Below are 27,297 nucleotides of genomic sequence, written 5' to 3' on the forward strand. Positions count from 1 at the left end.
GCTAGTCGGGATAGCTCATCTCGCCACCGAATTTTCATTCCTCGAAATCCGAGATATCTTCAAATTCCGAAATTGGTTTTGAAATGCCCGCACTATCTCTTGATATTTCGCAAGCGTGGTTCTTTAATACCATACTCCCCCCGGACTTGGTTGACTATAAGTTGAGAGTCACTATAAATAGTAACATCTGCAATAGATAATGCTTTTGACAACCGAAGTCCCGCTATCGTAGCCTCATATTCTCGCTTCGTTATTACTTGCGTCAAATGCGAATCTCAAAGCATATCGAATAATAAATCCCGCTGGACTTTTTAATAGAATTCCAGCTCCCGCTCCATCTTTATTACTCGAACCATCCACATATACCTCCCAAGTGGTTGGTATAATGGGATCCTCAATGGTGGGTTCCACTCGGTGCAGTAGTTTCTACTACAAAGTCGGGCTAATGCCCGAGCCTTGATTGCAGCTTCGGGCTTAAAGCTCACTTGGAACTCGCCGAGTTCAACCGACCAGACACCATCCTTCCGCACAAATCAGGTTTGTTAAGAACTTTACTAAGAGGAAAAGTTGTAAATACCTCAATTGGATGAGCCCGAAAATATGGCCTTAGCTTCCCGGCGGCCATCATGAGAGCCGAGCCTCGCTTCTCAATCTGTGAATATCTTGTCTCCGCATCTAGCAACACGTGGCTTACATAGTAAATCGGCCACCGTTTTTTATCTTTTTCCCGAACAAGTACCGCACCGACCGCCGAAAGGGACGTCGCTAGATATAGCTGTAATATTTCCCCTTCTCCCGGTCCGGACAGGATCGGTGGTTGTCCAAGTGCTTCTTTTAATTCCTCGAAAGCTTTCTCGGCACTCTTCACCCACTTTGCTTCCTTACCGCCCTTCAGTCTTTAAGTGCCTTGAAGAAAGGCAAACATTTTTCTCCGCACTTGGAGATGAATCGATTTAAAGCAAAGAACTCTCCCCGTTAAACACCGTACATCCCGAACGGTTTTGGGAGCCTCCATATCAATCGAGCTTGTATTTTGGCAGGATTAGCCTCAATTCCCTCTCGTGATACCATGAAGCCCAAAAATTTGCCCGAGGAGACTCCAAAGGCACATTTTTCTCGGGTTTAGCTTCATTTGATGTTTCCGCAGATCGAGAATACCTCACCAAATCTGCAATATGATTTGCTTTTGTAAAGCTTTTCACTAGCATGTCGTCAACATAAGCTTCAACATTCTTTCCTATCAGCTCTTTGAAAATCTTGTTGACGGCCCTCTCGATATGTTGCTCCCGCATTCTTCAGAGCCAAAAGGCATGACCTTGTAATAATAGCTCTCACGATCAGTCATGAAAGCCGTATACTTCTCATCCTCCTTATTCATAAGGATCCGATTATACCCCGAGTAGGCATCCATGAAACTTAAAGTTTCATATCCTCGCAATGCATCTATCAAGAGGTCAATCCGAGGCAACGGGTAGCAATCTTTTGGGCAAGCTTTGTTAAGATCTCGTGTAGTCCGTACACATCCTCCACTTCCCATTCGCCTTTTTTACCATTACCACGTTGGCCAACCAAGTTGGGCACTCAATTGGTTCTATGAAACCAGAATTCTTAAGTTTTTCAACTTCGCTTCGAACGGCTTCATACTTTTCAATGGAGAAATTTCTTCTTTCTCGTATCACCGGTTTCGCCTTAGGGTCTATCCAGTAGTTTGTGCTCTCGCAATGGCCCGATCGATTCCGGGCATGTCCTCAGCAGACCATGCAAATACATCTTTATTCTCGTTGAAGAAAAACTTCAACTCATCTTTAAATTCTTCCAAATGCTCGCACCCGATATAAGTAATCTTTTTCTCATCCTCGGTACACAACCGGATTTGTTCCAGCTTCTCCACCGGTTCGGGTCTTTGCATCTCTCGTCTCTTCCCGATCATCTCGAACTTCTATGGGGAGGGCAGCATTACCTTCCTCGGGCCCTCCTTGTCTTTTAAATAGGCAACATAACACCGCCGAGAGATCTTCTCGGTCGAGGAGACTTGACCAATTCCCATATCAGTCGGGAATTTTATCTTCAGGTGCTTTGTCGAAACAATAGCACCTATCTTGGATAAAGATGGTCGCCCGAGGATCATATTATAAGTCGGCAGCTCCCGAACCACCAAAAAATTGATTCGGACAGCTTGTTTCCTTAGGAAAACTTCCAATGGATAAATCCAACTGGACCGATCCTTCCGCCACCGCAGATGACCCCCGCAAAACCATATAGATGTGTGGATGAAGGTTTCATCAAGTCCCGATCCACCTTCAATTTTTGATACACTTCGTAGGAAATTAGGTCACCACTGCACTCGTATCAATCAAAACTCTATGCACTTCCCGTCGTGCAATCTCTACCTTGATGACTATAGCATCATCATGAGGTAAACAAACATCTCTTTCGTCTTCCTCGCTAAAGGTGATAGAATCTTCACCATTCAGCTTCTTCCGCTTCGCGTCTCTCCGGTTCCAACAAATTTGGATTTTGTTTTCGACTCCGGAGTGATTCGGGCTCCGGTCCCCCCGAAGATGGTAAGGATCGGTGACCGAGTAGCTTCAATCACCTCCTTGCCTTTCTTAGACTTCGGGGCCTCCTTGATCGTTCCGAACTAACCGAACGATCCCTTTTAGGAGCAGCCGCACGTGGCTCACGTGGCTCCTCCCTTCTTCTCGCTAACGAAATCGGACAGATGTCCCCGAGATATCAATCTCTCAATATCCGCCTTCGTATGACGACAATCATTAGTATAATGACCATAGTCCTTGTGGAATCGGCAATACTTTTCTCGATCCCGCCGCTCTCCGGGTTTCAAAAGAATTTTAGGCGGCCACTTTAAAATATTTTTTCTTTTGAGGATATTTAAAATATCAGCCCGAGGAGCATTCAATGGAGTGTACTCACTTTTACCGGGGACCTTTGGCGCCAAGGCCGAGATTTTCCAACCCGATCACGAACATTTTTCTTTGGCTTCGCTTCGTCAGAGCCTTCTGTTCCTTATTGGAGACTTTATTATCTCCTTGGCGCGCATCTAGAATCTCCATGACTTCAGCCTCGCTTCCGGCATCTCTCGTACCAACTCAAAGCATAAGTCGCAGGCATATCCCGTAGTAATAACTCCAGGAGTTTCCGATTAGTGAGTCCCGTGAATAGAGCAGCTTTGGCTACTTGTTCATCCAAATTTTCTATCTCCATCGTCACTTTGTTGAATCTTTTCGTAAACTCTCTCGATTGATTCGCTCTTTCCTTGTTTGACAAGAAACAAGGTTTCTTCCGTTTTCTTGACCTCGTATTCCACTCCGGAATCGCCTATGAATTGGCGCGCCAATTCGCAAAGTTTACGATCCTCCCGCAGGGGAGGTTCGAAAACCACTTTTGTGCTGCTCCAGTAAGTGATGAACCAAAACCCCGCATAAAATTTCATCGAATTACCCGAAACCGCCATGGTCTCGTTGGTAATAGCCGATGTGAGCTGTTGGATCTCCGGAGCCATCGAATGTTGAAAAGGTAGGCAAACGGAAGTTACGGGGAAACCGATATCCCGCAATTGGCTCGGCAAAGGGAGTCTTCCGAATGACCGAGTAAATATCCTCGCTATTCTTCCCTTAGCCAACCGCCCTAATTTCTCATTGATGTTGGCCAATTCCCGACCAACTGGGTCGGGTGATCTTCAAGAATATGATCACGACCTCGATTAACACGATCATCCCGTGCTACTCGATCATCACGAACAGCCCGTCCTTCCCGAGCATTCCTCTCGTCGCGAATCGCTCGATCATCACGAACGGTTCTTCCGATAAAGGGTGAGTGAGTTCTTACCCCCGTATCCAACCTTGTGTTTGAATCAGCTTGTACTCTCTTGCGGTCCGTCGAACCGATCGTCTCGCCTCGGTTGATCATCGATCCTCCTAAGTCCTCGGTCTCCTTCACGGAAATTCCGATCGATATTCCGGTCTTCAGCCAATCTCTCGGTCACGTGGCAATGCACGTCTCCCCGAATCGCGCCGATCGTGCTCTTGTGGTAAAACCACTCGTCTGGTGAGCATGCGGAGTGCTTGGCTCACCTCCAAGAGTTGAATCTTTACCTGATCCAATTGATCTTGGATTGTATCAGGAGGAGGATTACGTCCTCCCTGGCCACCATCTACCTCGATAGGATTTTGGCTTTCCTGGGGAATATCTGGATTATTCACTCCAGGGATCTGAACACCGGAATTGCGTTGTGCACAGTTGTGCAGCGGCTGCTGATCTAGTCACCATGGCTTTTCAAGTTGTTTCCCACAGTACGGCGCCAATTGATGCGTCCAAAATCTGCTCAGCCCTTAGATCTCCTCGTGATGTCCTCGCAAAACGAAAGCGCCAGATGTGGCCCGACCGCCGGGGTCGGGAGTCCACCTCCGAAGGCTAAGTCGCTTGATGAACTTAATCACAAACGGCTCGCTAGAAGCGCAGAGCTTAAGGAATGAAGAACTCGGGAAGGGTGATCTAGATAGCAGATCGCCGATAGTTTAGGTCTATCGCATGTATCCGAACCCGAGTCTCAGATAGTATTCTTTTTTCGATCCCCTCACCTTGTATGGTAGTGAGGTTTATATAGAGTGTACCTTCGAATCTCCTTCGTTGGATGCACTTGAGCCTTCTTCGGGTAGTCGTTGGATCTTATCAGTTAGATCCGTTGAGCAATAGACTTCTACTAGTTTGGGCTAGTAGAGGACTCCCGAGATAACCTTTAGGTTATGCGATGATTATCCCTTCGATAATGATTATCCGTAGCCGTCAATTCGAGTCTGCCATCATTAGGGTGATTACCCTAATCCATAAGTAGGATTAGGGCACGCTTGCAGCCGAATAAGCTTTCTTCTTCAGCAAGCCATCTTCCGGATCCGGTTCGCTCGGGAGCTAGTCGGATCTCTCCGTCTCGACCGGGGTCGAGGGTCGGACCAGGTATGAACCCGGTCTGATCATAATCTCTCCATATCTCAATCACCCTCCCCCTCCCCCTTTTTTTTTGCGGGAGGGGGGGGGGGGGACCCCCCCCCCCCAGCACAGCCCCCCCCCCCCCCCCACCCCCCCCCACAAATTTTTATTTTTTTTTTTTTTTTGTTTACACTATACTCTTATATACTATTTTTTTCTTTACTTAATTTTTTTTTTTTTTTTTTTTCTTCCCCTTTCCTTCCCCTCTCCCCCCCCTCTAATCCCACCACTCACCTAATCACCCATATTTTTGATTTTTTTTTTTGTTTAATTTTTACTCCCCCCCCCTCCCCTCCCCCCCCCTCCCCCCCCCCCCCCACCTTTCCCCCATACAACCCCCCCCCCCCCCCCCCCCCCCCCGCGGGTCCTCCTCCCCCCCCCCCCCCCCCCCCCCCCCTCTTTTTTTGGGCGCCTCCCCCCGGGGGTGGGCTCCCCCCCCCCCCCCCCCCCCCCCCCCAACAAAATTTCAACACCTTGGTTGCAAGTTCCAAGCCTTATGAACTTTGTTGTGGTGCACATGCATTCTTAATAAACAACTGTCGGCACCCTAAACCAATTGGAGGGTAGTTTGTCACCCACTAGAGTTGCGAATAATTATCGCCCCCACCCCCCCCCCCCAAAAAAAAATCATTCTCTTGTGGCAAGCTTCAAAAACCTTTAATTCTAGAAATAATAAACTCGAAAACCTAAATACCCTATCCTATGATGTTTGGTCCTTCAACCTTTTTTGTTCCTACATTCAGTATTGGAAGCCGAAAGCTTCTAGTATTCCATTCTAGATGATTAAATCAAACAAGTTCTTCAAAATCTTAATTATATTGAAATCCATAGTTAGGGGTTGTTAATCAATCTAAGTAATTATTTCTGGTGGTGTGACATCGCAGAGATGTAGCACGGATCTTAGAAATTAAGACGAAGAATCCATTAATGAAATTAATGAGGGGAGAAGATGGAGCATGAACTTGTATCTTTTCAACTTGAAACTAAATATGTTAGGTATGAAATTATGTTTATACTAAAGCAAATAAGTTGTTGATGAAATTGTTTGCACTTCAAGAGGGTGTACATGTAATTTGCTCTGAGATAAATTACAAAAATCAACTTCAATCACAACCCCATAGGGTTGGCTCAATTGAAAAAGACTAGCACTCAAGTTCTAAAGTATCTGCCATACAATACGATATCAACAGATATGTATCCATATTCGATATAACCGATACAATACATCTTTATATGTCTCTCTTTTTTCTTAAAGGGTCCAAATTTGATTGCGTCCATATATGTTGGCTACTAAGAGAAGACAATATTTCTTCTAAAATCACTTGACCGATATGATACTCAAGTTGACAAGCATATTTTGAACCTTGCCAACATTTCATAGTATGAAGTCAAGAGTTTGAATCTACTTGGGACTAGGGGTATTGAAGCCCAGCTCTATATTTCAATAATCATAAAGCTACTCCTTGAAAATGTTGTTGGTCAAGAATTTTTTTAATTAATAACTCGAACTGGAAATGCCTCTGATTTTATTATTAGAAACCAAAAGTCATTTGGAGTTAAACATTTCATAAAGTTAAAAAAACATTAGGTATATTTATTTTAATAACAAGTTGTAAGTTGTAACACGCCTGAAACCTTCAAGCATATCCTTTCCATCTGATGCATAACTAGTTGTAACACACCTGGGAATTGCAAGCATCTCCTTTCCATCTGATGCTAGGAATGATTTAACCTGTAATTAGAATAAAATAATAAAAACATAATGAGATCAAAAGTATTTTTTATATCAAAGCTTTCGAATTAAAGGAATAAAAAAATAAAATAAAATAGGGCTGCAATCTAAAAGAAAGCGAGAGAATGGTAGAATAGTCTTACTTCCACATTTCATCTGAGGTGGGATAGTTTTGCCACAGAAACCGACAACATAGACCATCTTCTCCCGGCTGATCTTTCGCTCTACATCCTTAACAAGACTAATGACATTACAAACACATGGGATATCATGAGTTCTCTTTATAACATTGCAGCATTCACCTGATGGTGGAGTTTTAGGGCCTCCTTTCTCAATATAACCTAAACATTGCATCATTATACTCTTATAATCATCGGAGCAAAATTGCCCAAACACCCAGTCGCCGGAAATTAAAATTACAACGATCACAAAGGCTACACAGGTCAAAGAACGATTACTCATAGCTCCTCCTCCTCCTCCTCTCTCTCTCTCTCTCTCTCTCTCTCTCTCTCTCTCTCTCTCTCTCTCTCTCTCTCTCTCTCTCTCTCTCTCTCTCTCTCTCTCTCTCTCTCTCTCTCTCTCTCTCTCTCTCTCTCTCTCTCTCTCTCTCTCTCTCATGTGGGTAGAGGATTTGAGGATCCTCCTTAAAAAGCAAGCGGTTCCTATTCACATACACCTCATGCCATCGTGTAGATTTTCTCTCTAAAGATACACTTAGATACACCTGTCTTGCAAATTTCTCTTAAATTGTCAATGGTGGAAAAAATAAAAAAAAAAAAAAAAAAAAAAAAACAACCCAACTTTGCGCCCCCCCCCACCCCCCCACCCACCAAACACCCCCCCCCCCCCACAAAACCAAAAAAAAAAAAAAAAAAAAAAAAAAAAAAAATAAAAAAAAAAAATAAAAATAAAATTACCCCCTTTTTTTTATATTTTTTTTCCACCCCACCAACAAAAAAAAAAAAATTTATTTTAGTTTAATAACATACCCATTTTTTTATAATTAAAAAATTATTTTCCCCCTTTTTTTCCCCATTAAAAAAAAAAAAAAACACCAGCCCCCCCCCCCCCCCCCCCTTCCCATGGAAATGTTTATCTTTTGAGGTAATTGTATTACAAATTCTTCAAACATACAAAGATGAAATCGCAATACAATTGAGAGATGAAGATCGTCTTTAGCAAATTTGAAGAGCTTGAAGTAGCAACCGAACAAACCACTGATTGATGAGGTTGAGTCACACCTTGATGCTGTCTTTAAGGTAATTGATGCACCCTACTACCAAAAGTTTTTCGCACCACCACCTCCAAGATAAAGCAACCTCCAACTAGAGGATGAGGTAGTTCTTCTAGTCCCTTAAAGGAGCCAAAAGCTAGAGCACAACACTTAGACAACTCAAGAAAGAAATGAACTTTGTAGAACAAATAATGTGAGTGAGGAGAGTCACAATAGCACACCAAATATGCAAGGAAGGGTTGGGTTTATATAGGCCCAAACCACACCTCCTCACAAGGGGAGAATCAATTCTCCACTAATGGAGAATCAATGGTTTGTCCCTCCTCCACTAATGTGAATAAACCCCCTTGACCTAACCTCCCCACTACTTGGGGAAGTAACTCTCATATTCACTTCTTTGGAATGAATAGGCTTTAACCCATTCAAAGACCTTAACCCCCACTCATGGTAATGGCCATGAATGGTCATGAAGTTGAAATGAGAAATAAAGGTCAAGAGTTAGAATTTGAGTAATTCCACCATTCAAGTTAGCCCACCTCATCACCATGATCAAGACCTTTAAGACCCATGACCAATGTCATGAAGAGCCTCATAACCAAAGTCATGAAGGACCTCCTTTAACCAAGGTCATGAAGGGCCTCCTTTACTCATGGTGCCTCATTACCACCCTTACCTCATGGTCCCACACACAAACAAAACAATTAAATAAAAGAAATGCAAAAACTAATTTTGAAACTTAATATATAGATAATATAGATTTTAATAAAAAACCTAACAATCCCCCACAAGTTTCAAAATTGCAAAAAAGGACTCGTGTTGTGACTTTATTAGACACTAAAGGACACATCGTTGTAGGTGTCTTTCGGACTTGAACCTACACTAGGTCTAATGAGTCGCGCTACAAAGTACGGGTAGAGCCAGACTCCTTGAACCTTTCCTCATTAGTGTAGCTGACCGCCCCATCATCCATGTCCTAAAGGTCGACTTTTGGAGCTACCTTTTACACTACACATTGGACTTTTGAACCGGCCATGTCTCTTATCTTGGATTCATGAATGTTTAGAGCACTCGCCTATAAGTTCTCATTAGTGGCGGCCAAACCACCTACACCCACTTAGGTTAGTCTCTGATGTGCACCACAACTAACACACCCCCACATTCCTTGGGATTAGACTAATTAAGAGCTTCGCTCAACCTTACCCTTGTGGTAGTACTATTACCTTCATCTACACCCTAGAATGGAATAATTATAAATGATAGTACTGAACCGGTCTTCCCATGACTTCGTTTGTACCCCTTGAACCTAATTCAGGTATTTAGCCTCTTCACATAGGTAGGGTATCCATCATGTGACCCGAGGATAAGGCATTAACCCCATTCCTGTAGATGCAATACACAAGTTTTTGACAGACATAGCCTTTGTGAACATGTCAGCTTGATTCCTTTCTGACTTCACATAATCGATAGCTATCATTCCTTCATCTATGTACTGTCGCACAAGATTGTGTCTAAAGCGTATATGCCTCCTTTTACCATTGTACACCTTATTCTTGGCTAAGTGAATAGCCGCTTGGTTATCACAATGTAGTGATACCGATGGCGTCGGTTTTTCCCACAATGGTATATCCGCCATTAAACTTCTAAGCCATTTGGCTTCTGTTCCGGCCTTCTCTAAGGCTATGAACTCAGCTTCCATGGTAGAGCCTGTTCCACATGATTGCTTTGTGGACTTCCAAGATATTGCACCGCCTGCTAGTGTAAACACATACCCACTACTGGCTAAGGATTCGTTTGTATCCGAAATCCAATTAGCATCGCAATACCCTTCTAAAACTGTTGGTTTACCACTATAGTGTAAACTATAGTCTATAGTACCTTTTAGGTACCTTAGTAATCTATCAATTGCACTCCAATGCTCTTTACTTGGATTTTGAGTATGTTGACTCAACTTTCCTACCGCAAGAGCAATATCCGGACGTGTACAATTCATAAGATATGAAACTGAACCAATGATTTGTGCATACCTTTTCTCGGTTCAATTGGTTCACCTAAGTTCCTTTTCAAATGACATCCCACCTCAAAAGGTGTTTTGACTGCTGAAAGTTCATGGTAGCCATACTTTGTAAGTATGTTTTCCACATAACGAGCTTGAGATAGTGAAATACAATTCCCTTGCTTGATGATCTTGATCCCAAGAATCATATCAGCTTCCCCTAAGTCTTTTGTGTCAAAATTAGACATCAAAATATGCTTAGTTTGATTCACTATTGCCAAGCTCGTCCCCATTATCAACATATCATCTACGTATAATAGAATAAATACGCCTTTACCACCGTGAAACTTGCTATATAAGCACCTTTCGACATTGTTGATGATAAAGCCATTTGAAATTAGAGCCTTGTCTAATTTTTCATGCCATTGCTTAGGCGCTTGCTTCAATCCATATAAGGATTTTCGAAGCTTGCAAACTTTTTGCTCTTGTCCTTTTACAATACAACCTTCTGGTTGTTTTATGTAAATTTCCTCTTCTAAATCACCATTTAGAAAAGCAGTTTTTACATCCATTTGATGGATGATCAAGTTATGTATTGACGCAATTGCCAACATAACTCTTATTGAGGCAATTCTTGACACAGGGGCAAATGTGTCAAAATAATCGATGTTTGGTTTTTGCCTAAATCCCTTGACAACAAGTCTAGCCTTGAAACGATCAAGGGACCCATCACTTTTTAACTTCTTTCGAAATATCCACTTGGTCTCCAAAGTTTTAGAGCCAATTGGTAAATCTACCAATTCCCAAGTATTATTCGCCAAGATTGAATCAAGTTCACTCTTGATTGCCTCCTTCCAAAAGATGGCATCTAATGATGTGATAGCCTCTTTATAATTAAGAGGATCCTTATCTACCAAGTAAACAAGCCACTCATCATCCTTATATTTGGGTCTTTTGAGTCGTTTGCTTGTTCTTGATTGATTTCCATCACTAATACCCAATTGATTGATATTCTCTTCAATTGGATCCAACTCCCCATTGATCAATTGGCTCTCCTTACTTATAGGTAAGGCGGAGTTAAAGGGGAAAATTCTTTCAAAGAACTCAACGTCCCTTGATTCTATGATGCTATTTGGTTCAATAACATCATCCATGGATTTAATTACCATGAATCGGTATGCCGTGCTATTTATCGCATACCCCAAGAACACACAATCACATGTTTTGGGACCTAGTTTCCTTTTCTTGGAATCCGGTAATAACACCTTGGCCATACAGCCCCAAACACGTAAATGTTTTATACTTGGTTTTCTACCAAACCATTTTTCAAATGGAACCATACCGGTCTTGTTATGTGGGATTCTATTTAATAGATAACATGAAGTCAACATGGCTTCCCCCCACATATCAAGTGGTACATTAGAACTCAACAACATGGAGTTCATCATCTCTTTAAGAGATCTATTTTTCCTTTCCGCTACCCCATTTGATTCCGGTTGGTAAGGAGCGGTCGTTTCATGGATAATTCCATTTTCCTCACAAAACTTATCAAGATTAAAATACTCAGTCCCTCTATCTGTTCTAAGTCTTTTAATCTTCTTGCCAAGTTGATTTTCAACTTCCATTTTGTAAGATATAAATGCCTTTCCGGCCTCATCCTTTGATTTGAGCAAATAAATCATGGTATATCTAGAATAATCATCTATAAAGGTGATAACATAATTGTTTCCTCCCCTTGACTCATATGACTTATAGTCACTTAAGTCACTATGGATCAATTCCAAGAGATCACTCTTTCTATCCATAGTCTTGTGAGGCATTTTGGTTAACTTAGCCTCCACACAAGTTTTACACTTGTCCTTGGGAGATTTCACCTTTTTGGTGATCATCCCTAACTTGCATAGTTTGATGATATATTTTACACTACTATGACCTAACCTACCATGCCACAAATCAAAAGAATTAGACGAAACAACAAAGTAAGCAGAAGAGGTACTAGCCTTTTCAATTACAACATTGGAAATACTAAGTACAAACAATCCCTCACTAAGATATCCCTTTCCCACAAATACATTGTTTTTAGTGATAATTGCCTTATCACTTTCAAAAGCCAACTTCATTCCTACTTTAGTAAGCAAAGGAATTGAAATTAAATTTCGCCTAATATCCGGCTAATGGAGAACATTGGTGAGAACAATAGTTTTTCCCGAAGGAAGTTTCAATGTCACCTTACCTTTTCCCATAACAGGGGCACTTTGGGAGTTTCCCATAAATACCTTTTCATCATTTGAGCCCATGGAATAGGAGGAAAACATCTTGAGATCACCACAGATATGTCTTGTAGCACCGCTATCCAACACCCAATCCTTTGGTTTTTCAACCAAATTGTTTTCTGTGATCATAGCTACAAACACATCATCTTCAACTAGGTTCACCTTTTCAACTTTTTTCTTCTTGAACCTACAATGTTTCTTAAAATGGCCAACCTTTCCACAAACAAAACAAGTCAGTTTCTTCTTCTTAGAAGACTCATCATATTCTTGATAACTTTTCCTCTTCTTGTTTTGCTTGTTGGTTTCCACCAAGTTCGCTTTTAGGCGACTTTCTCCAAGGTCTTTTTCACCTTTGTCTTTGAACCGGTTCCTTTCTTCAATCTTGATCCTTACAACCAACTGGTCTAAGGTCAATCCTGTCTTCTTATGTTTCATAGACATCTTGAAAGCATTCCATGAAGGTGGAAGTTTCTCAATCAAGGCACTGGTTACAAATTCTTCAGGTAAGACCATTTTCTCTTTTGCTAGCTTCCCAACCACAATTTGAAATAAATCAATTTGGGTTGATATTGTGTCACTATCTTTCATAGTAAAATTTAGAAAGCTAGCCACCAAGTATTTCTTTGAACCAGCATCTTCAAGAGAATACTTTTTAACCAAAGCATCCCAAATCGAATAAGCATATTCTAATGAACTATACACATGGTATAAGTCATTAGATAATGCATTCAGAATTCGATTCTTGCATTGGTAGTCCACTTGAATCCAAGCCACCCTTTTGCCCTCCTTAACAAGATCAATACTTTTTCTCGCATGGGTTCACCAAGGCAAATGCCACCCCAATTTGGGCTAAGGCAAATAGCAACATTTGCCTCCACCTTTTGAAGTTTTGACCTCCAAACTGTTCGATTTTGTCGAACTCAGTGGACAATCCTCATCTTACCCAAATCCGGGATAAGATCTCACACTCGTTGGAATTACATTAGTGGGGATTGAATCATGAGTAGCAAGGAATGGATATCTCATACCATCTATGGCAACGAAAGTGTCGTCACCTTGTTTGTTGACATTACCTTCAACGGTATTGTTTGAAGGATCTCCTCCGGTGTTAATTCCATCAACAACCTCAGTGTTGTTGTCTCCGTCTTTGTTGAAGTCGCCATCTCCAAGACTTGCCATTGGATCTTCCAATTGAATTACCTTAAACTTGTTGAGGTAATTGTATTACAAATTCTTCAAACATACAAAGATGAAATCGCAATACAATTGAGAGATGAAGATCGTCTTTAGCAAATTTGAAGAGCTTGAAGTAGCAACCGAACGAACCACTGATTGATGAGGTTGAGTCACACCTTGATGCTGTCTTTAAGGTAATTGATGCACCCTACTACCAAGGGTTCTTCGCACCACCACCTCCAAGATAAAGCAACCTCCAACTAGAGGATGAGGTAGTTCTTCTAGTCCCTTAAAGGAGCCAAAAGCTAGAGCACAACACTTAGACAACTCAAGAAAGAAATGAACTTTGTAGAACAAATAATGTGAGTGAGGAGAGTCACAATAGCACACCAAATATGCAAGGAAGGGTTGGGTTTATATAGGCCCAACCACACCTCCTCACAAGGGGAGAATCAATTCTCCATTAGTGGAGAATCAATGGTTTGTCCCTCCTCCACTAATGTGAATAAACCCCCTTGACCTAACCTCCCCACTACTTGGGGAAGTAACTCTCATATTCACTTCTTTGGAATGAATAGGCTTTAACCCATTCAAAGACCTTAACCCCCACTCATGGTAATGGCCATGAATGGCCATGAAGTTGAAATGAGAAATAAAGGTCAAGAGTTAGAATTTGAGTAATTCCACCATTCAAGTTAGCCCACCTCATCACCATGATCAAGACCTTTAAGACCCATGACCAATGTCATGAAGAGCCTCATAACCAAAGTCATGAAGGACCTCCTTTAACCAAGGTCATGAAGGGCCTCCTTTACTCATGGTGCCTCATTACCACCCTTACCTCATGGTCCCACACACAAACAAAACAATTAAATAAAAGAAATGCAAAAACTAATTTTGAAACTTAATATATAGATAATATAGATTTTAATAAAAAACCTAACAATAACATATATTGGGTATGGTTATTACGAATCAACTCCTTGAGAAAGAAAAATATAAAACTATATTATATATAGTACATATTAATTATATATATTTTATTGGACACAATGATCCTATTTCCAACCTCTAAAGACGGTAATTACTACAAATAAGGTTTCAACCCATTTACTTTGTGGCAATTATTTACTTTGAAAAATCTATCTATAATAAGGAATTTAGATTTTATGTGGTCAAATTTATCCATTTGTTTTTATATTTGAACATAATATTTAATTTCTTGTTCGTGAATGCCATTAATTTGAAGTTGGCAATTTTACTCTCTTTTTTAATTAGAAATTAAAAAATCATTAAAACTAGATTTATTTTAAATTCTCATAAAGTCATACTATACTATATCATATCTTGATTATATAGTTGAGATACGCATATGGCATGAATGAATCTCAGATCCAAAACAAAATTTTGTAGTGGGCATTCTTTTGTTTAAATATATAAAATGATTAGATTTTGTCTAGACAGCATTACATCATTTTTAGCCTTTTAGATGCTAATTACTTGGTCTGTTTTACTCGTCAACTCACAGAAAATCATTGATTCCAATATCCCTAAGATTTCCATAATTAGTCTTTGAAAAATTTACAATGGAGTCCCTTGTTATGTGATTAAACTCAGGTTGGGTCTTTAGTGTTGCAAATATTCTATCTAGATCCAGCTCCATCAAAGGCAGTGGACTCTCAGCAGCCATGTTAGATATGGTTAGCCATACGAGATGCAGTCTTATGGCTATTCAACTTGGTCTACATAGGCTTAGGATTATATGAGATTGTCATTCTATGGTTTTGGCTCTTAATGGGCAGCCTAGCAATCTTGATTGGGACAGTTACAGTATATTGATGGTGTTAAAACTTAATTTACTGCTTTTGATTTCATTCAAGTCTGCTTTGTTAACAAGTCTTCGAACATCTATGTTGACTTCCTTGCTAAGGGAGCCTTGAATTGTTCTTGAAATCTTGTATGGTGGCAGTCTCCATGTCCTTTCCTTTTGATAGTTTCTTTACTCGCCTCAACCTAATATAAGTATGCTTTTGACCTCAAAACATCTACACTCATAGTATGACAAATTACCCTTATAGGTTAAAATGTCTCAAATGCCCCTCAATTTACATCCCATTTTCATAGTTGAACCCCAAAACTAAAATTACAAATTTGACCCCTCCCAGTAGTCTATTTTCAAAACCTAAAAAATGATACATGTGGGTGAAGAGATTCCCCTTTCACCCATCTTCTTTTGCCTGCAAGTAATCATCCCCCACTACTGAATACCACCACTCCCAAAAAGAAAATAGAATGACAGTGCCCATCTTGAGGTTAAGCACACCTTCTCTTCTCCTTCATTCTTTTTTTAATTTCCATCGGTTAGAGTTCATGGGTAAAATACAAGATTAAAATAAGAATGACAATATTTCAAAAAATTTTAAAAAATAAAATAATAATAACCTTCTTTTTGCTTTCTCTGTATCTTGATCAGATGTGAAACGAATTCTATAGAATAATAAAGGGAGAGAAAAATAAAGAAGGAAGAAAAGGGTACAAGGATTTCTAAAGTGAAGAGAGAATTTTTCTCCAAAGAAAACTATCAATGGTTTGCAATAATAAGGAAAATGACACGTATAGATTTAATTCTTCTCATGCATTCTTCATGCTTATCTTCTACAAATCTAGGGTTTCTTTCTGTTCTCTCTTTTTTCTCAAAAAATAAACAAGAATAGCAGGTGGTGCGATCTTAACTAGACTGACCAAATCGATCAGTAACTAGATTGACCAAGGGATTCGCTGCAGGGCCAATGGAGGCATTCCTTTTTTTCCCCCTTTTGGGTGGTGGGTGGCTTCCAACAATGGGGCCAGTGGGGGGTGATTTCTGGCAGGGTAAAGAAAGAAAATGGATAAAAGGGAAATCCCTTCACCAACCTATATAGTTTTTGAGAATAGGTTATGAGGTAAAATTGTAATTTCATTTCTTTTAATTTAGTGAGGGTATTATGGTCATTTCATCTCTGACGCTAGCACCCTTGTAATGCTGTAAATTTAAGCTGGACCCAAACATAATATTTGCCACTATAGGGACCCAACCGAAGTTTAGGCTCAAAATAATTAAGGGACTCCAACCTAATTTTTTTTCATCTTTTGGAACATTACCATATGTTGTGCTTGGATACTATCTATAAAAGTTCTTCACCAAAAATATAGGAAATAGAAATAGTTAAATCACAACCCTTGTACTTTAACTTAATAGCTAATGGAACCTTGCTCTTTATAAAATTATTATTTCTTCCCTCACTTCTAATGATGTTAAGAGGCTGTTAAAGTTAAATGTATAATGTCTACTTGGCGCTTAGCTAAAATTATGATGCTTAAAGACGATATTACTCTTATTCAGAAGTAAAAAAAAAAGGGATAATTACTATTGCCCCCTTATACTTTGGTTTTATTACTAATCAAACCCCTTCTTTGTGAAATTACTATTGCCCCCCTCACTTCTAAAGGTGTTAAGTGGCTGTTAACATCAAATATGAAATGTCTATTTTGCCATTAAAATTAAGAAGTAAAAAATATGGCATTACCCTCATTTATAGAAACTATATTGCATGTCAATTATATCCTTAAAATCGTATTTTAGAATTAATTTTGGATTTGGTGGGACCACATACTTATGATTGTTGAAACTTTCACATTCCACTTAAATTTTTCATAATCACAATGATAGAAGTTTTACAAACAAATTAGCATATAAGATCTAATTGATAGAAAATTTGGTAACATACATAATGGTCAACATATATTAGGTGATTTTCAATTTTCAGCTTTGAATTAAATTTGATATTTTTTAATATTTTAGTTTCTATTTAATTACATCTTTCCTTTATTTGGTGATTTATTTTTAGAGAAAAAAAATCACATCTTTCCTTTATTTGGTGGTTTCTTTTTAAAAAAGAAAAGTGAAATTAAAGTTAATTTTTTTGCTTAAGGGTAGTATTATAACTTGAAAAAAGAGCAAATAATTAAAAAGATAATTGCAGGGTTATTTTTGGGATTTTGAAAAAATATATAGACGCCACATCATCAGTAAACTGACGAAGCTTAACGGTAGGCGGGCATTAGTAATTGTTGACAAAGTTAAAGGTTGAAATAGTAATTTTAAAAAATACAGGGGATAAAGTAGTAATAAAATCAAAGTACAAGGGGGGCAACAGTAATTATCCCAAAAAAAACATATGAAATACCAAGTCTGCCCTTGCAATTTTGGATCTCAAAAAGTCAAATCCAAGTGAGATGAATAAGTAAAATCAAATCTCATGGATATTTTGGGGCTTTTGAAAAATACAAAGATATCACACCATCAGTTAATTGGAAAAGATTAACAATCGTATGCATCAATAAATTTCAAGCAAAGTACAAGATTATGTTAGTACCTTCAAAAAGTATAGGAAAGAGGTATCAGTAATTATCTTGAAGGACATCCCATTGTATGTTTTAATACATAAACATACATCAAACTGTTTCGGTGCATGGCTATTAGAGCTTTGCTCAGCGATGGTCCTTCCTCGTCCTCGATAGATCGCTAGTCTGTTTTGGTGCATGGCTATTAGAGCTTTGCTCAGCGATGGTCTTTCCTCTTCCTCAATAGATCACTAATCTGTTTTGGTGCATGGCTATTAGAGCTTTGCTCAGCCACGGTTCTTGCTCGTCCTCAATAGACCACTAGTTTACCAAAGAATAAAACTCATAACATATGACTGTCATGGTTGGTTCTGTTGAGTACTAATTATTATGTACATCTTTCACTTAGTAGGAAACCAAAGAAATAGAATTTGATTAAGAATGCTCTTTCTTCATTTCATTAATGTTATGCCTGGATCCCCCAACCAGGTTCAACAAGATAACGGTTTATAAAAAATTGACCATCCCTCAATCGCTATCGAATAGAGACAAAATTATGCTCATCCGATACCTAAGATCACACCACAGAGCCTTCTAGAATTGGCTCGGATAAAAGCCCAAGCTGTAGAGAATTGGGAGAAGTTTCCCTGCACATTGCGTAACTAGACTTCGTAATTCAGTAGAGGCCTATCTATAGTGAAGATCAGACAATAGAAAAAGTGGCTAGACAATCCAATCCATCACTTAGGTTAGACTAACACCACACCTAAATTGGAAGAAGGTAACTCAATTCACTCATACTATTCTCTATAATCAAGGCTTTGCCATCGGAGTCTTCTATTCGTGTGAAGTACTAACTCGATCATCAGAGATGGCCTCCAATCAAGCAAGGTCGGCCCATTACTTGTAGCTGATTTGGCGGTCGAGTCACAACCGAATGCAACAATTATCATCATTGTACTGACCTCTTTTGTTGCTTGTGTTTATTCATTTCATCTTGGATTTTTTTTCCAAGACAACTAATGGAATTAGACAAGACTTGACTCTATATGAACTCCCATGTTAAACCCAATACTAAACCTCAATAACATATGATATATATTGTGTTGTAGTCTCAAAACTAAGTTAATTACAAAACATATACGAAGTACCTATGAGGAGAAGGAGATCTCATGAATCCAAAAGGGAAGTTATTAAAGAAAGCAAGCACAATCCAAGGCCATGTACACGAATCATGGAATTATAATTCCAATTATTTATCATGTTCATGAACCAAAACTTAAATGACACCATCTTTTATAACCAAGTTATTTCTTGTCCTCGCATGTCTCGTGCTTTCTCTATTTCGTCGGAAGAAATATTTATGCCTTTTTTCATTTGTCTAGCTAGTGCTCGCACAACTCTCTTCTTGTAGAAGATTTTCGTTTTTGAATTTTGTATTGTTACTTAAAATTAGTGCGAAGATAGGTTGAAGATCCTATACCTCAAAGATCTTGAATGCAATGGATCTAGACATAGAAGATGCCTCTTTTCGTTCTCGTTCCTTTGCTTTCCCGTTCACTTGATTGTACTCCTTCAGGTTATTTCCATGCTTCCAAATCGGCGAACCATAGTGATGGAGGTTCAGGATTATCTTCTTTCAAAAAGAAGTCACAGAGAGAAAAAAGAAGAGTATACGTATTTTCTCAATAGTTAGTTTCATATTCCATCCCTCTATTTATAATATTTTCTCAATTCCTTAATTAGAGTTTCACTTAGAATCAACTAAGCGAGGGAAAACAATATTAGAGTTCTTAGACCCAATCACTTAGAGGAGTAGTCACCAAGGTGGTAGAACTATACAAATAAATTCTCTCATCAACTCAAATCCTTTCAATGTGGAAATGGAACCTGTGACCTAAAGAGATATATCTAGGGCAGGAGTGCTATATCAAGTGTCCATTTGACCAACATAGCACATCACTTAAAATTATCTCATTTTACCCTAAACAATTCAACTATACCCAGTTCCACACTTTTGATCCCTCAAAATGAGTAGTGAACCAATCTCATATGTTGTACTCATGACTTTGTCATATGACAAGTCGCTCGGGCAATGAGTCACATCACTGTAGGGTATAGAACAAATTTTTTTCCCAAAGCACTCGTGCCATTTGGATTATCCCCAACTGCATTCCAAGTCTTGTCCTGCGAGACCGCATCATCCTTGATCCCAAGGAACAAGCTAAAGTAGCATTAGTGCATGTCCTCTTCATCGTATAGTCTAAGGTGAAGGGTACAAGTAGGATCAACTAAATGTGATTCTGATGGCTTACACAATGATGAAGCAGTGATCCATTCTATCACTCACATCATCGGTCAATTGTACCACATGCAACCAACATGCATGCTATGGGGTAACTACCACTGAAATGGGCATTTCACAAAAGAAAAAAATGCCATACAAATATTGGCTCAGTTGCTACCTAAAGCGTCTAACCTAATCCTTTTACAACTAATTGTCCAGCAACCAATTGTAAAAGATTCATGTTTGGCTTCAATTCAGGTAACATGGAAATGTGGTGTCTCCATGTTCGACCAAAGAGGTCTCATCTTAGTCCTTACTAAAGCGCCCCTCACTGGTTTGAAAACCCCTAAAAGCTTTACAAAACCATAGGCTCATCTTGCTTGCTATTCTCAAGCACCAAGGTGAATTACCAGTGTGGGTGGTCAATTCAATATTTTTTATTTTTTTTTATTTTTATTTATTTTTTTTTTTTTTTTTTTTTTTTTTTTTTTTTTTTTTATTAAAAATAAATATTTTTTTCTTATTAGTAGTATAGTTTTTTAAAATTAATAAATTATTGTCACCCCCCCCCCCCCCCCCCCCCCCCCTTTGGGTTACCCGGGGGGGGCCCCCCCCCCCCGACGATCAACCCCCCGCCCCCCCCCCCCCCACCCCCCCCAAACAAAAACAAAAAAAATAAAAACCAATGGTAAAAACAGTTAATACTAAGTATCATGAATAAGATAAGATTAACTAAATCAAAGTGCGGAATATAGATAATAATAAAGTGTGATCAAAATCATAAATGGTGAGAAGGTGTGGTAGCCACCCTCTCAGAGCAGCGGAAAAGAAGTAAATCAAGTTAGTTACATATCCAAGTGTCACCAGAATAATTCAAAGACAAGTTAAGTACAATATCCAAGGTTCCACAAATACACCAGGGGAATGGGGCACTATGCTAGGGTTTCTTCTATACTAATGGTAGTCTCCTCAACCGTACGGATGAAGTAAACCCAACGCTGCCACTCCCGCACAACTGTGGGGCTAACCCTGGTGCGGATAGTAATCCTCCTCGGCTCCAATATACGGATCCTCACCGACGCCACTACCCGGAGGGTAGTATGTGGAATCATAGTCCCCCTCATAGGAGGTGCCATTGTAATCTTCGATACCTGGAATGTAATCTAAAACATTTGCACAAAAAGGAATGAGTTCGAAGAACTCAGCAAGGAAGTTATTCCATAATTAGAAATCATACACATTCAGAACATATAGTAATGCAATGTGATATGGAACATATGATGCAGATATGAGCCTAACTCTATGAATGCTGGTCTCTAGGGTAGACATGCTTTAAGTCATAGCACCGTACTTCTCTGGGTCGTCAGTCACTCTCCCATTTCCATATCTTGGGAATGCCCGGGGAAGATCGGTAAAGTCATCAAAAAGCCGTGGTAAGGGGATCGGTCACCACTCTCTCACATCATCATTTGGTCAAGTACTGGCGCATGTCACAGTAAAGCCTAGCCCAATGCAAATCATCTACTCAGCCGGTCAAGTCAGATTCAGATACGTCCATTCCTCGCCCCCGGCGATCCTTTCCGGTATCCTTCACACTAGAGTCAGCGAAATCCCGGATTTCGGACTCATCAACCCTATTGGTCATCCACATATAGTAAACGGGAAGCTCTCACGTCCTCTCACGGATTGGTTACCGGTCTTGAGCGCCCGTGAGCCCAAGTCTATCCATATGCAACTCTACCAATAAATGGCCCCTTTTAGGTATCCGTAGCATGGTTTATGTCCCCTACCGGATTGGCTACGGCCTAGAGCGCCCATCCAACCATACACTACCATGGGTTGTTCGGTCTCAATGCCCTTCCGATTCGGGTCTGACACGACAAGGATGAACCTAGCCACACAACTAGACAATCCTATGTATGTCATCCAATAACTCGGGAGAGTGTCGATAGGCACCATCGGAGAACATCCCATACTATTCCCTCCGATGCCCAAAGACAGAAGTGTCAGTAGGACACCCCCAAATCCCAAGTCATACGTAAGCAATCACACATCAAATCTCATCATTTCTCATGCATCCAATGCATATTCACAATAGTAATCAAATCATGATATTGAAACGAATCATTATAATCATAAGCAAATCAAAATGATAAAGTAACACAACAAAAGTATAAAGATTTAAATGCTACTGTTCTAACACATATGTAACAGTCTCATAATGATTGAAAGGAAATTTAGGGATTTCATTCTTTAAATAAAGCACAGTTCAATATTTGATGACTTATATGTTTATGGATATAACCATCCTTACCTTGGATGAGTTGATGATGAATTGAGAATACCAAGAATAGTCCAATAGAATTGTTAAGGCCCTAAACAAACATCAATAATAAGTTAGAAAAGAAGTCGGGAAGATCGGATGTCATTTGGGTCAAAACTCACCAAGGTTGCTGTCAGCAACAACTTTGGTCGATGGTCTTGGTCGATGGTATCGACCAAAAGGATCGACCAAAATTGTCCTCGGGCAGAATAGTGGATTTTGGGGATTTTGGTCCGAAATGAGTCTTCCGGTGTTCGGATCAATCTGAAACTTGGAGGCATACTTAACAACAGTAGTAGGACACTATAAATCAAGGAATTAACCCAATCCAATGGTCTAATTAAAAAGCCCCAATTTGAGCTATCAAGTTCAAGTGATAAACATCATGGCATGAGTTGGAATTGATTGCATTGATGAGGAATAGCATGCAATAGCTAGAGGAACTAATAGAAATTCGATTGGAATCATATGGCAATGTTAAACATGAACATAATACACTCTATAGCTCAGTTTGATATCAAATGGTATGATGTTAATAGGTAAATCATGGAATACATATGCTAGGCATGAGATATAAGCATAGCATCAATGAATGGCTAAGGGAATCATGGATTGAGCATGAGTAGGCACTTGGAGTGGTGGTTGCAAGGTTGCAGCACCATTCCAAATGTCTCATCAGCAAGATGACAATAGAAAAGAGTAGAAAATGGTAGGGTAGAGAGTGGAATGAGGAGTCATACCTTAGTGTGGAAGATGAAGACAAGAATCAATGATAAACTAAGTGTCTTTGATGAGATACCCTTCACACTAACCAAGGAGCTGCTTTGGGAAGCTCTCCCCACGTTCCCAAGTGAGAAAAATGATTGCAAAAGGCTCAAGGCTCGAGGTCACATTAAATAGAAAAGGAATATTCCATGGAATCATTAACTTGGCAGATCGGGGATATTTTGGTCGATGGTCCTGGTCGATGGTATCGACCAAAAGGATCGACCAAAATATTTTCAGCAGAAAACTCAGGTTTAGAACAGCAACTTCAAGTAGGGATTTGAAAGGCTATACAAGGTCAAATTGAGTGAGGTTTTCTTCCACAATTCAATCAAGAAGTCTAGTTTCGGGGAATACCTTCGGATTGTGCACAGGAGGTCATTTGGTACATCAACCATATTAATCTTCTCCGATGCGCAGACTTTCCTTAAACACTGACAATGCATTTAAGCAAGGGGTATCATTGTCAATGTCCATGGGCTCGGTCTCCGAATCATGATCATCAATCAGAATGGTCCATAAATCTCTTCTTCCACCGCTTCGGGTCCTCGGACCTGAATACAACAAAGGATCCGGGTCGTGGGTCAAGGTTAGAATAGGGCTGGATATTACATTCTCCCCCCCCTTAAAAGAATTTCGTCCTCGAAATTGAAAGCGTACCTGTGCTTCCAAAAAGATGAGGAAACTTCTCCTTCATGTCTTCTTCTTTCTCCCATGAAGCTTCTTCAGGGGTATGGTTTTTCCATCGAATCTTCACCAGAGGGATGGTGCGATTCCGCAACTGCTTGTCCTTTCTATCTAGGATCTCGGCTGGTCCTTCATCGTAAGAAAGATCGGCACTAAGTCCTTCGGGTGCTTGCTGTAGTATGTGCTCCGGGTTTTCTAGGTATTTCCGAAGCATTGAAACATGGAACACATTGTGAACTCCAGCAAGTGACGGAGGCAAGGCCAAGCGGTATGCTACAGGTCCAACCCTTTCCAAAATCTCAAAAGGTCCAATGAAGCGGGGACTAAGCTTTCCTTTCACATTGAATCTCGTCACCCCTTTCATAGGTGATACTTTAAGGAAGACTTTCTCTCCAATTGGAAATTCTAAGTCGGTTCTTCTCTTGTCGGCATACGACTTCTGTCTAGATTGAGCAGACTTGATCCTTTCCCGAATCATGTCAACCATATCACTGGTAGCTTCAATCATCTCTGGACCTAAGACTTTTCTTTCACCAGTCTCAGTCCAATACAAGGGCGTTCTACAAGTGTTACCATACAAAGCCTTAAACGGAGCCATGCCTATTGTTGCTTGATAACTGTTGTTATAGGCAAACTCGACTAAGGCTAGGTGTTCATCCCAATTTCCACCCATGTCAACCACACAAGACCTAAGCATGTCTTCAAGAATATGAATTGTCCGCTCAGATTGTCCATCAGACTGTGGGTGATGAGCTGTACTCAGATTCAATTGGGTTCCCAAGGCTTTCTGCAGTCCATTCCAAAACCTTGAGGTGAACCTAGGATCACGGTCCGAAACGATACTCACTGGCACTCCGTGTAGACGAACTACATTGTCCACATAAAGTCTAGCTAGCTTATCCAAAGAGTAGGTGATCTTCATAGGAATGAAATGGGCTGATTTAGTCAACCTATCAACAATCACCCACACAAGTGTCATTTCCCTTACTCGTCCGCGGCAAGCTAGTCACAAAGTCCATTGAGATATCTTCCCACTTCCAACTAGGAATAGGAAGGGGCTGAAGTAATCCAGATGGGGGTTGGCGAACAGCTTTCACACGTTGGCAAGTTTCACACCTGGCAACAAAGTCTTCAACGTCTGCTTTCAAACCATTCCACCAAAAATGTTCCCTTAAGTCCTTGTACATTTTGGTACTTCCAGGGTGTACTGTAAAGATGGACTGGTGTGCTTCTTTCAATATTTCCTTCTTGATTTCATCAACAGCGGGCACACAGAGTCTACCTCTAAACAATAAGGTACCATCCATAGATGTACTAAAAGCAGGGTCCATTTCTGAATTCGAGGCAATCTTATCAATCTTCTCTTTCAACTCTTGATCAGAACTTTGCAAGGCAACAATTCTATCTCTAAGGGAGGATCTTGCAGTCATGGCATAGAGAATACAATCCGAACCCTTAGGGACCACTTCCAAACCAAATCTTTCCATCGAGGACAACAAAGGCCGACTCAAAACATTTAAATCCAACTCTTTTCTTTGACTCTTTCTACTAAGAGCATCCGCCACTACATTTGCTTTACCCGGGTGGTACTGGATGTCACAATCATAGTCAGAGACCAACTCCAACCATCTTCTCTGTCTCATATTCAGCTCCTTCTGGGTGAAGAAGTATTTCAAACTTTTATGATCCGTGAAGATGGCGATCTTCTCACCGTATAGATAGTGTCTCCAAATTTTCAAAGCAAATACAACAGCTGCAAGCTCTAAGTCATGAGTGGGGTAGTTCCGCTCATAATCCTTTAGTTGTCGAGAGGCATAAGCCACTACCTTTCCGTGTTGCATCAACACGCAGCCCAAACCGATTTTAGAAGCATCAGTGTAGACCGTCAATCCACCGGAACTATCAGGTATAGTCAGAACCGGGGCGCTTGTCAATCTAACTTTCAGCTCTTCGAAGTTCTTCTCACAAGAATCGGTCCAGACAAACTTCTCTTCTTTTCTAGTTAGCTTAGTCATAGGGGCAGCCAACCTAGAAAAGTTTTCAATGAATCTCCGGTAGTATCCTGCTAATCCAAGAAAACTTCTTATCTCAGTCACGGTCTTCGGTCTTTCCCAATCAGTAACAGTTTGGACTTTCTCTGGGTCAACACGAATACCCTCGGCTGAAACAACATGGCCAAGAAATACTACACTTGAGAGCCAGAAGTCACACTTGCTAAATTTAGCATAGAGTTTCTTTTCTCTCAACCTTTGCAACGTGCAGTTCAGGTGCTCCGCATGCTCTTCCTCATTCTTTGAGTAAATCAAGATGTCATCAATGAAAACGATTACAAATTTATCGAGTACATCGTGAAATACTCGGTTCATGAGGTCCATGAACACGGCAGGGGCATTAGTCAAGCCGAAAGGCATCACTTTAAATTCATAATGTCCGTACCTTGTTCTGAACGCTGTCTTAAGGATGTCACTTGACTTCACCTTCAGCTGGTGATATCCCGATCTCAAATCAATCTTTGAAAAGACAGCAGCACCCTTCAACTGATCAAAAAGGTCATCAATCCGAGGCAAAGGATATCTGTTCTTGATTGTCAGCTTGTTCAATTCCCGGTAGTCAATGCACAGACGCATACTACCATCTTTCTTCTTTACAAACAAGACCGGAGCTCCCCAAGGCGACACACTTGGCTGCACGAAACCTCTCTCTAAGAGTTCATTTAATTGAGTTTGCAACTCTTCGAGTTCGGTAGGTGCCATTCTGTAAGGGGCCTTGGATACAGGAGCCGCTCCAGGAATTAAGTCTATAGAAAACTCAACTTCCCTATCAGGAGGCAAACCTGACAAGTCATCCGGAAAAACATCAGGGAATTCACTAACAACTCTGACTTCTTCAAGTCTCTTCTTCTCTCTGACCTTGCTTCCAGACGAAGCATCTCCCAAAAAGGCATGGACTTGCATTAGAGTGGACAAGGTCTTCTTGCTAAATCTTCCCTTCTCTCCTTGAAATTCGAAAACTGAATTCTCTTCTACACGGAACTGAATCTTCTTTGAGGAGCATAAGATCACGGCATTGTAGAAGGTCAACCAGTCGATTCCCAAGATTACATCAAAATCTCTCATGTCAAACAATACAAGGTTTGCCTTCAGATTTCTTCCACAAATCAAAATAGAACAATCTTCTAACACTTTATCTAGTTTAACAGCAGACCCAACAAGGGTACAAATAGATAAATGACTAGATAAACATCGAGGTGTCAAGTTAGTTCTCAAGGCAAAAGTAGATGATATGAATGAATGTGATGCACCCGTATCAAATAATACAAATGCGGGAAGAGAAGCTACTAACAGAGTACCTGTTACAACATCGTGGCAGGGGTCTTGCTCGGTACCAGATATGCTAAACACTCTGCCAGAGGGAGGGGGCAGAAGTAGCAGCAGGAG

The 27,297-nt window shown here is 40.3% G+C and overlaps 1 protein-coding gene across 1 annotated transcript; it reads right to left on the reverse strand.

The window, feature by feature from the left end:
- Nucleotides 1-6,601: 6,601 nt before the first annotated feature.
- On the reverse strand, nt 6,602-26,877 carry LOC149022601 (Bifunctional inhibitor/lipid-transfer protein/seed storage 2S albumin superfamily protein). Its single transcript, XM_089147662.1, is given in 7 exon segments — nt 6,602-6,739; nt 6,938-7,080; nt 23,834-23,978; nt 24,090-24,830; nt 24,832-25,193; nt 25,245-26,495; nt 26,556-26,877. Coding segments are annotated over 7 exon segments (3,039 nt in total). The 5' UTR covers nt 26,815-26,877.
- Between the last annotated feature and the right edge of the window lie 420 nt (nt 26,878-27,297).

Source organism: Hakea prostrata, chromosome 3, assembly GCF_041222555.1.
Source record: "Hakea prostrata isolate BN-2017 chromosome 3, UWA_Hpros_2, whole genome shotgun sequence".
Lineage (NCBI taxonomy): Eukaryota > Viridiplantae > Streptophyta > Magnoliopsida > Proteales > Proteaceae > Hakea > Hakea prostrata.